This window comes from Morus notabilis, unplaced genomic scaffold, assembly GCF_000414095.1.
Source record: "Morus notabilis unplaced genomic scaffold, ASM41409v2 Scaffold172, whole genome shotgun sequence".
Classification (NCBI taxonomy): Eukaryota; Viridiplantae; Streptophyta; class Magnoliopsida; order Rosales; family Moraceae; genus Morus; species Morus notabilis.
In genome coordinates, this window is record NW_010362230.1 from 101,347 (window position 1) to 113,435 (window position 12,089).

General features: G+C 31.1%; 2 protein-coding genes across 3 annotated transcripts in view; both read left to right on the forward strand.

Annotated features, from left to right (window-relative positions):
- Positions 1-1,822, forward strand: part of LOC21407812 (uncharacterized protein At4g15970) — an 8,509-nt gene extending 6,687 nt beyond the window's left edge. The window contains exons 3-4 of the mRNA XM_024167755.1: positions 614-1,089; positions 1,538-1,822. Of these exons, the coding sequence (XP_024023523.1) occupies positions 614-1,089; positions 1,538-1,583 (522 nt within the window). The 3' untranslated portion in view covers positions 1,584-1,822. The remainder of the gene's footprint in view (positions 1-613; positions 1,090-1,537) is intronic.
- A 5,020-nt stretch (positions 1,823-6,842) lies between these two features.
- Positions 6,843-9,825, forward strand: LOC21407813 (NAC domain-containing protein 86). Of its 2 annotated transcripts, none has more exons than XM_024167768.1 (3): positions 6,843-7,052; positions 7,253-7,536; positions 9,337-9,825. In XM_024167768.1, the coding sequence occupies exons 1-3, from the start codon at positions 6,896-6,898 to the stop codon at positions 9,619-9,621; spliced, it is 726 nt and encodes a 241-aa protein (XP_024023536.1). In that variant the 5' UTR covers positions 6,843-6,895; the 3' UTR covers positions 9,622-9,825. The 2 variants fall into 2 exon arrangements, with proteins under 2 accessions (XP_024023536.1, XP_010099671.1); XM_010101369.2 differs by having other exon boundaries at positions 7,253-7,530.
- Positions 9,826-12,089: the final 2,264 nt, after the last annotated feature.

Below are 12,089 nucleotides of genomic sequence, written 5' to 3' on the forward strand. Positions count from 1 at the left end.
ATTCCTGCTTATAACAACCCAAAACGCTGGCTGGGAAGTTCAAACGATTCACTCCCATCATTAACCAAGTCTATGAACAAATTAAGGGTAGAGGGCTTCTCAGTAACCCGGCGCCCATCAAGACAGATAAGTCGAAAAGAAATTTGAACAAATACTGCAACTTTTATCGGGACACCGATCATAATACTCGATATTGCTTCCAACTCTGAGATCAGATAGAGAAGCTTGTCAGGGATGGGCATTTGCGGGATAAAGAGAATACCCTAAAATAAGGGATAAATTTGGAAAATAACAATTTAGTTTAGAGTGAAAATTGATGATATGCTATAATTTATCAGCATTCTTTATTGAATGCATGCACAAAAACTGTTATTCCCTCTATTTCTCTTATTAAATTAACAAATTGACTAAACAAGATATGCACATATAACTAACTGGAAAATCATTTACCAATTATATTGTAACAAGTCAAATGCCTCATCATACGAGTTTTTTCTGAAAATTATATTTCTACTTAACCTCATTTTTACCAGGATACTGATATAATGATCTGACAATTATACTGATATAAAATTATATTCCTGAAAATTATTTCTGAAAATTAAATAAACAGGATGCTGATATAATGTGGCTACGAGATCCATTTCAACGTTTTTTCCAAGAAGGAGATTTTCAAATTGCATGTGATTACTACAATGGAAATTCCCACGATCCACACAACCCACCAAATGGAGGATTTACTTACGCGAAATCAAATGATCGGACGATTAAGTTTTACAAGTTTTGGTATTTATCAAGAAGGGCTTATCCAGGGCTACATGACCAAGATGTACTTAACGAGATAAAGTTTTCTCCAGTCATTGGAAAGATTGGACTAAAAATGAGATTTTTAGATACAGCTTACTTTGGAGGGTTTTGTCAGCCAAGTCGGGATCTTAACTTGGTTTGTACAATGCATGCAAATTGTTGTGTTGGTCTTAATAAGAAAATCAACGATCTTACTATTTTGCTTCAAGATTGGAGAAGGTTTACGTCAAAACAACCAAATATCAACTCACATTCTTCATGGAGTGTTCCACAAAATTGCAGGTAAGAGATACATTCACATATGTATAAAACATGCATATACAAATATCTCTTTCGAAATAAATTGATCACAAAGAGACAGCTATAGCTAGTATATATCAAACATCTTTGTAACAATATGCATGCAAATATATACATATATATATTTATATGATATCATGTATATATGTATGTCTATCTATATGTACAGTATTCGTATTTGATAGTACCATATTTTCTAGTAATTAAGCTTATGATGCTATAATTAATTAAGGTAAGCTTACTACAATGAATATTTCTGACGTCAAATCCTATCATGAAAAAATCTTATGGACATTAAAAAAATTGTGAAAAATGTCATTCAAATTAGCATTATTTGGTACTATCTTTATATCTGCATAAATATGATATATAATCATCTTTGTTAACAACATTTTTTTTTCCTGTTTTACATGAATATTGGGGCGTCAAGTACTTTCTTCAAAGATATGGTACAGAAGAAACCTAGAAATATATAGCAGATGAAGATGCAATTTCATATTTCTCTTCCTTGCGGAATGTTCTCTTGATCGTCGAGGGACTGCTTATTTACTGCTCTACCAAATCTTTGGAAAACCATGCCTTCAGCAGAATTCGCTACACTAAAGCAAATGTACACATATAATAACTCATATTTATATATACATTTAAAGTTCTATGTCATAATTTTTTTAGGGGATATATTATCATGGTTCTATAAGTTTAAGATTACTTCAAATGGGAGAACTTTTATAATAGGAATTACTATTTTACTGTATTGGTAGAAATTATTTTAGCTATTATATTAGTTTTTCAACAGTTTAATATTCTGCGAGTATATAAGAGCAATTTTATATGGCGCGGTGTAAAATTTTATTGTAGATACACCAGCAGACTAAATCATTGCAAATTAATACAAGAGTTAAAATAATAATTCTTACAGGTGGAGTAATATAACAGATCCTATTATAAGAGTGTCCTTCAAATAAACTGAAAAGGTATAATAGAAAAATGAGTAAACGAGAAGGTTGTTGTCACTTGTCGGGGTAGTTATATTCTACCATCATATGAAACTTGGTATATTTTGAAACATGTTGATTACATTGCACAATTGATAGAACATATGTCATGCTTTTACAACATGAGCCATTTATTATTCGTGTTAAAATATAAAATCCAAACACGACACTTTATTTCAGTTTGTGGCATGCTTTGAGGACACTGTTCATAGTTTATGGCTATGAAACTTTATTTTAGGACTTGGATTTGTCGACAGTGCTGAAAATTTATTGTGATAACTCCGCAGTAGTCTTCTTCTCAAAAAATGACAAGTATTCAAAAATGCTAAACACATGGAATTAAAATACTTTGCCGTTAAAGAAGAAATTCAGAAACAAAGAGTGTCAATCGAACACATTAACACCAATCTCATGGTTGCGGATCCGTTGACAAAAGGTTGCCACCAAAGACATTTAATGAACATGTCAAAAGAATGGGCATCATTGAAAACTATAATTGATGTTATGATGATGTTTTATGTTCCTTATCTATTTGACACTCTGAGATTAATCAAATATTGTATTTGATATTTTAGTGAATCCTGTTGCATTATGTTAGTATATACATGAATGAATTATGAGAATATTAACAGGATTTGTTTCTGAGGAGACATTACGGTTGAACCATTATTATAATTCTCATTTACAGGTCATGTTAAGTGAGAGCTACTGTTGTAGTACATAGAAGGGACTATGTCAAGATAAGTGATGTACGCCATGACTTGCATTAGTCTTTTGCTTAATTATGATTTATGATGTGACTAATATAAGAAAGGATTTATCGATACTATGCGCATTATGTTTGTTTTATTATTTTTGAACCTTGAAGTCAAGTAATGTCACATGGGCCAAGTGGGATAATGTAAGATTTTTCATTAAGTGCCCCGTGTGTATTTATGGATATTTCCAATTAAGGAAGTTTGATGCAATGGTTAATAAAATAATAAAAGGTAAACCCTATTGGTCAATTAGAGAAATGGTAGTTTTTCTAAATTAATGGCTCTTTGATGGAAGACGAAATTAGATAATTGGTCCTTTCTCCACCTATAAATTAACGTATTGAGTTTCATCGGTATGTACGTTAGAGAGAGGGTTAGGGGAGAGAAACACAGTTTCTTTTAAAATTTTCGTGCGATCCATTTGGGCCCCGTTCACTTCGCTGATTCGAGTTTAGAATTTGAGTTTTTCTACAGTAAAAAGCTCTCACAAACAATCACATCTAACTTTTTTGCTACAGTAAAAAGCTCTCACATAAAATCACATCTCAACTCGAATTTTAAACTCGAATCAGCGAAGTGAACGAGGCCTTGGTCTCTTCAAGAATTCATCATAGATCAAGGCACGTTTTCTCCCTAACTTGAGTGTAGATTTTGAGTTGAGTTTGAGTTATAACTTGAGTTGAAATTGTAACTTGAGTTTGTGTTTGGTTGTGTACATTTGAGTTATGGTTTGAGATAAGAATCTTTTTTGAGTTTGTGTTTGAGTAAGTTAAAACTTGAATTTATTTTTAGATAGTATTTTAATAAAAACTCAATGTTGATGAAAAATTTTAATAGGGTATATGGGTCTAGTTTTATTCGTATTTCCGTTGTCAATGCATAGAAAAAAAAATTATCTCAATCAGAATTAAAACGAAAAAGTTATAGCATTTTTAAGAATGGAAAAAATACTGTTTATTAACTTGGGTTCGAGTTTCTGAACTCGAGTTGAAGGGAAAAATTGAACTCGAGTTTTAGTTCCAAACTCAAGTTTAAACTCGAGTTCAAACTCGAGTTCAAACTTAAAAGAACATGAACTCGAATAAAGTTGTAACTCGAATTACCTTTTTTTGAGTTTTTCACTCAAAAACTACATTGCCGAACAGGCCCTAAATCATGAAAATCATTTAGTTCTAAGATCTTAGGCATTATCATTTATGTAAAATTATAGCTTATTGGCATAATTAAAGAATTACTTACATAACATTCTTTTATTCATATTAGAGTGAATTTTTATGATAATGGAAGTCCGCATAAAAATATTCTAATGTTTATTTCACAGATCGTGTAGAATATGCATTTAGACAGTTAGACTATTATCTTACAATTATATATTTTTGTATATAAATCTTATGTACGCGCGATCTACGATTTAGTATTAATAGTCTTAATCTGTTGGTTTACTTAACATACAATCGACAATAATAAAAGTAAATATCACACATATTGATAAATGACATGCATTAGTCTAAAATGTCTAATTTTTATTCTTTAGGCACTAGCTCTTACACCTTCCCACTGCGAGTTCTAAACTCACAAATAGAACGACTTTTTCTTCTTCGAATTATGATTAAATTTTTCCCTCAAAATACCATGATATATATGCCAATTTTTCTCTAGAGCTCAAGCAATTATTTCCGTCATTTTCCCATGGCCAAGTATGCGGTTATTGAGTTCGGAAGCGTTACATATGCGTCAAGGCTTCAATCTAGTACCAATTTATTTATTTATTTTTTTATAATATTTTTTAACTAAAAACAAGCAAATGGTTTTCTCTTATTTTTAGATATGGCCTTTGAGGGACTAGTTAGCGAGTTAATGAAATTGTTAAAAATATTTTCACAGCATTATATTGTATGTCAACTTATTAGTTATATGCTAAATAAATAAATTATCTAATAAAAGAAAAGTGCTTTCCTAACTGAAAGCATGCAAGCGCTCAGATCTAGTAATAGCATATGAATATTTTTACTTTTTTAATGGCCTTACAATTACTTTTTTGTTTTTGTCAATTAAAATAAAAATGAAGGACGAATTGATCCTGTCTGACAGCCAACTGTAAAAATGATTAAATAAAAGTGTAATTATGTATACATTATAAAAACGTTGAGAAACAAAGAAAAGGAAAGTTAAGTTATAAATATAATAATTATGAGGACTTATTACTGGTAGCTTACAAATTCAGAAAAGATGAGGAGAGATGTCAAATAAGAACCCTACTTTTGTCCACTTTACTTAAATAGCAATAAGACGTTGGAAAACTGTAAAAATAAAGAGGAAAGGGATAAAAGGGAAGGCTAGAAAAAACAAAAGTAGAAACCAAAAGTAGATACTCCATGGACAAAGCCTCAGAAGGATATCATTTGCTGAGTAATTATTACGTTAAAAGTTAGGAAACCGGTTTACAAAAGAAAACAAAGTCACATTTGATTCAACGCAAAACAAAAAGTGGTACTCCTAATCTGCCTCTTCACTTCTCCTTCAAGATTTCTTCTCTATTACCATCGAAACTAATTCTACGGTGATTGAATGTAAATGGCAACACCGGTGCTGCTGAATTATATTGTGACACATGACCACATAAAAAGTTAAGAGTTAAGAGGAAGTAGGAGATCCATTAATGGAAAAATAAATGAAAAAGCTAAAAATTGTAACGTAAGAGGAAATAAATGACTATAGACTAAGAAAAGATTAAACGAGTAAGAATTGAGTATAGAGAAAACGAAAATAGAAAATCATGATCCATTTGGATATTATTTGTTAAACATTTCGATATTGTATAAATTATATATGTAACGAATTCTTAAAAAATTAAAAATAAAACAAAACTCAATTAGCAATGACAAGACTCGTCATAAAGGTCGATCATTTTTTAAACATTGAAGACATTTAACAATGGAGATACATCATCCAACTAAATCTTATGCCGCTACATCATCCAACTGTCAGGATGCAAATAATCAATGGAGATATGTTGGACAATTAAAAACGACAACGGTCGTCACAAAGCTTAGTGACAATACGTTGCTAAAAATATTTGGCAACAAAATTTCAGCAACAATGCTTTAGCGGTGACTTGTTATCATTAAAGTCTTTATACAATGACTTTCATGCTTATTGCAACAACTTTGGTCATGATTGAAGCATCTGTTTGTTGTAGTGAGCAAAAACTCATTCGGTTACAGCATATTCTGAAAAATATATGTCGCCACTAATAAGTTTTATCGTATCACATCACTTTGTAGTTTGGCGATGTCAGTGCAAGGGCAACTATTTATCGTCTACCAACGATAATATTGTTGCTAAAAGGCTTAACCTTTAGCGACCATGAGTCATGTCATCGCTAAATTATATTTGTTGATCAGCGAGTATCACATTATCGCATTTGTTGACTAAATTCACTCATTCATTTTTCACTTATGCTGAGATGTTTTACTCCAAAAAAAAAAAAAGAAAAAGAAAAAGAAAAATGTGCTTTGTAATTAGTTTAAATATATATTTTTCAATTATTAATTTAAAATCAATTTCAGTACTAAACGGATAAAGTTGACATTTTATGCCAATTAAAAATGTACGAAGTATACTTTAATAAATGTTAAAAAAAAAAAAAAAAAACAAGAGATCCTTTTTGATAGTTGATAAAACTTGCCCTAGCTAGATCCTAATTACCCAAAAAATAAAATACGGGATTGGTCATGCATCTGATGGGTTAATCATATATACGTAAAACACGTGTGTTTGTTTATTGAGAAATTTTGTAAGGAAAAAAAAAAAACTTGGAACAGAAGTAGACATGGAATGTAGTAAGAAGAACGTTTGTCTGAGAATCTGCAAAAGGGAAAGCGAAAAATGGCCCAAAGATAAGAGACTCTTATTCCTTTTTTGTTAGTATATATGATGATGCAGGCAATAAGAATAAGAGAGCTTATTCACAAATCAAGAAGCAACCAGCTATCTAGTCAGTCTGGGAACTAAAAGAGAAAATTAAGAAATCAGATGGCTCCGGTCGGATTACCTCCCGGTTTTCGGTTCCATCCGACAGATGAAGAGCTTGTCAACTACTACCTCAAGAGGAAGATCAATGGCCAAGAGATTGAACTCGACATTATTCCCGAAGTTGATCTCTACAAATGCGAGCCATGGGAATTAGCAGGTTAATTATATATGTTATTAAATTTCTACATTTTCGCCCCCCTTTTTATTTTTTTTATTTTTTTGCTTTTCTAAGGAAACTATTAAAAGGGTTTGGAAGATTCCATCAAATCTCAACACACGATCAGCTTGCTTCGTCCATGTGTTTATAAATATTCATAAGTGGCTCGAAGCCAAACTCAACTCTTTTTGTTTCACCAGAAAAATCGTTCTTGCCGAGTAGAGATCCAGAGTGGTACTTCTTTGGACCCCGGGATAGAAAATGCCCTAATGGGTTCAGAACAAATAGGGCCACGAAAGCTGGATATTGGAAGTCAACAGGCAAAGACAGGAGAGTGACGTGTCAAAATCGAGCCATAGGGATGAAGAAGACATTGGTTTACTACCGTGGACGTGCGCCGCAAGGGATTAGGACCGATTGGGTAATGCATGAGTATCGTCTTGATGACAAGGAGTGCGAAGATAGCTCTGGGATTCAGGTAAATGTAAGTACGTAAGTAATGCAATCTCTCTCTCTCTCCCCTTATGATCATTACATGAAAATCTTTGTAATTCCGTGATCAGGACATATATATTCATTCTGCACAATAAATTACGGATCGCGTCTGCGTCTTAATTAGGAAAACACGTCAAGAAAACTTTATAGATTTGGTGCTTCATAAATTTATTTATTTGGATTATACATATTTAATTTATAGGTCACTACATTTTGTTTTGTGTGTTTTTGGAGTGAGTATTAATTTACTTTACACATCGGGTTAAGGAAAAATTTAGATTTTAGATCAAGTAAAAGCAAAAAAATAGGTAAAATATTTATAAAAAAAAAAGCTTCGGAAAATGAAAATAGGTATGATGAAGATAGAGCAGCGAAATGTTTTTTTTTTTTTTTTTTTTTTTTTTTTTTTTTTTTTTTTTTTTTCCTTTAGTTGTCCTGTTTATAATCACCCTCTTCTCAAGGAATTAAAGGAACATCAAATAAAAGCAATCTATCATTAAAGTCTTAACCCAAAATAATAGTCTCTAATGATAATAATAAGTCTCACTCTCTAGCGCTAGTTTGGACTTTTAGCATCATGTAATTAATATTACAACGTTGTTATTATTTCTCCAATGAACAGAATTGTCATACCTTTAGGTTTTAGTGTTGTTTACTCCTCTTATAATATTAATAACAAATATTAGTGTTGCATATTCGTTGCTTGCAGCAGTGTTAGATCTCTTGAGTGTCAGAGTTGTGGGACATGTCACGAGTTTCTATATCTCTATCTTTTTCCCTTAATAAGACAAAAGTTCCATGCCTCCAAATACTAAAATCTCTTACTCAAAGCTTAAGATCTATTTGTTTATTGTTCTCCGATCTGAATCATAGATTCTTTATATAATTTAGTGTATTTTTAGCCACAGAAAAGCAAATACACATCACTTTTGGGGTGTAAGAAGGTCTAGGGGCTACTTTTTACTTTATTCCAAAGTCACAAATATGCCACAAATAAGCCCATCTATGTATTTCTTTTTAGTTTTTTTAAGAGAATTTCTCTAATAGTCCTTAAAAAAATAAATTATTAATAATAATTTACTTTTTAACCGTCATATATACATTAAAATTTATTTGTTATATATATATTTTTTAATTTAATGTGATTTTAATTAAATTCAGCGATTAAAACTTGAAATTACTAATAGGCTGGCCAACTGAAAAAGGGTCTTCTTTAAGCTAATGTTTACAAATCACATTATCCGTATACTTACTTTTTGATATGTCGCTCACGCTGTGAATCGCAATTATTGACTAGTTTGACCACCAACCATTCAAGTCCAAACAAATTAACTTTTATGCATAATTTAATATCATGAGCTAGCTTTAAACTGTCTTTCTCTACCAACTTTATCTAATTTTGGTCCTTGGATATCCAATTATATAACATAGTTTTCTACTTTTTTTTTTTTTTCTGCATGCCATATTTTCTACAGCACAACGTTTTTTTTTTTTGAAATAAAGACACTAGGGTATTTCCCAATATTATAGATAATCTAGACTTTGGCGAACTATATCTTTTTAAACCTACTATTGTTGGTCTTCGGTTTTTCTCCCTCCCTTTTTCTTTCCTTCCTCCGTTTTCTCTTTTGTGGAATATATCGGTCTCTATAACATTTACTAATAATTTTAGAATGTTTTGACATCTATCTTCATCCCAATTTTAATGCTCAAAAACACACTGCGCACAACAAATCCCTTTCAAACATGAAAGATGAAAAGAAATGAAAAAAGAGTGCTTGACTTGCAGGATTCGTATGCATTATGCCGAGTGTTTAAGAAGAACGGCATCTGCTCTGAAATTGAAGAACAAGGCCAATGCAGTATATCCCAAATAGAGAGCTCGTCGCAAGGTGTAATCAATGAGTCGGAAATGTCGCCGGACATTCCAACTGCATCGTCCTTATGCGTCGATCAGGACGATGACAAGGATGATTCGTGGATGCAGTTCATCACTGACGACGATTCTTGGTGTCATAATTCTAACGCTGCTTTTGGAGGGGATGACATCTCACGTCTGGCTTTCACAAACTGATTATCATCAGCCCTACTTCTACATAATGGAGGATTATTGGACGTAAATAATACAAATATATATGGGGTGGATTTTGTTCTTCATAAATAAGGAATATACCGTTCGTTTTTTCCAAAAGTATAAATGCAAATAGATCTCTCTCAAATTTTTATTTGTGAATTAGCTGCGTCATCTCCAATTGGATGTTCTTGTAGTTATTTTTATCACACGATCGTTTTGTTTTGTGGCTTCTATAGAGCCATATTATGGAATTATGGCTCTATGGGTTTCGTTATATTTTAGTTTCCTTCTAAGGTGATATTTGGGTGTTATTAGCTCTCGGAATAATATCTAAGCTTTGTTTAGGGTGTGAAACAACTTCCTTTTGATGGAGATCATCAATATGATTGATAGCAATTTCTTCATGCACATATTAAAATTATCTTATATATATACATGTTTTTTACTCTTAATTTCGAACATTAAAATGTCATCCATTTATTTATTATTTTGTTACATATTTAGTATATTTCCATTACTTTCTCCGCTTTATTCTTTGCTTTACACTGGCAATCCGTCAAATTTGGCATTGATAATTAATAAAAAAGGATTAATTATAAAAATTATCTCCGAACTATGACTCCTGTAGCACTTTGTTTCTTGAACTTCAAAACATAACATCCGTGCCTCCTAAAATATGAAACGTTAACAAAAATGTTCTTTTTGTTACAATTTTAACAAAAAATTAACTTTCGTTACATAATGTGAGGGTATTTTTGTAATCTCACTTTTAAAATGTAATTTCAATTTAGAATCTAAGTTTAATCTAAAAATCTGATTATTAGAATACATTTAATACTAATGAGCCATTAAAAAAATACTAATGGATATTAATTAAGCTAATGAAAAGGAAAATAGAAAACAGTATTATTTTTTTCCATTAGTGTCTTGCACACACAAGGCTTGTACTAGGAGGACAAAATAAATAAAAGCAAAACGAAAAAACAAAAGTTGAGGGAAAGTCCAAATTCATCAGAGGCATAGGTTTGGTGTTTCATTTTTCTATGATTGTTTCTGATTTAGCCCACAATGTTATGTTAATTTTTGAAACGATTTCAGATGCGGAAGCGTGTAATTAAACAGTTCGTGTATAACAAAAATTTTTATTTGAGTTTTCATTTTATATTTTGTTTTATTATTTTTCTATTTTATTTTTGGTTCAAATAATTCTAGAGTTAACCAATTTCGGTAATTAATTAAATTTGACACTATTCTCGTAGGAAGGATACTTTATTCATCACTTTAATACTTGTATGCAATATTGTGAACTTGCAATTTTCACATCAACATGTCATTCCTTTTAAGAATGGAACTGCGATATCCGTACTAATAATATAGAGAGGTATTATATGAGTGTACTGCACATAATGTGATTATGTAGAACCGGGATGTAGGCACAATTTGAATTTCTGTTAATTTTCATTAAGTATAGAAATTCAAATCGAGTCTTCCAATGGTCATATATGGAATGATCTTAATTATGAATTATTAACAGACTCATATTTATGGATTTGTGTCTTTTGACTTACTCAGTATACATTTTGAGATTCTAAAGGAGCCATAAGAGTGCAAAGCATATAAAATTAAAGTATCACCTAATAAGAGACATAGTCGAGAGAGGCGATGTAGCGGTCCTGAAGATCGGGACGGAGAACAACCTTGTAGATCCGTTAATGAAGACATTACCACAAAAGGCATTTGATAAGCATTTGGATGCATTTGGGATTAGAGACATGTCACACTTGCTTTAGGACAAGTGGAAGATTATTGGAATTGGTGTCCTTATAGCATGATTTGCAATTTTAGATTTTATTATTTATTTAAAAAAGTAGAAATTTTATTGTTTATGTGCTTGTATTGTTATATACTTTATGAATATCATTGAAAATTCTGTGATTATTTATGTGACCTTAAATATGGTATATAAGTGTTGTACTATAGGATAATATTTAAGGATGATAATCGAAATAAGTTTGTAATGAACTTAATTAAAGTTTGGAATATTTAATTAAAACATTATTAATACATGTCATTCCCATTAAGAATGGAACGAGCTTATCCGCATCATTGATATGGAGAGAGTTATTGAATGATGGTATTTTAAATAATGGGATTATGTAGGACTCAGACAATACACAATATGAATTTTTAATAATTTTCGTTAAGTATAGAAATTCTAATTGAATCTACCGATGGTCATACACATAATGATCTTAATCCCAAGTTATTAGCAGACTCCTATTTATGAATTCGTGTCTTTTGACGTACTCGGTATGGACTTTGAGATTACTAATTAAATCTTATTCCTTGTATGTTGGAGACATGATGAAATAGATAAACGGGAATGTTAATATTATCATATGGAATCGATCGATCTTAAGAATAAAATAGATAAATAATTCTCTTGAGTGTTGATTCGGTATTTGAAT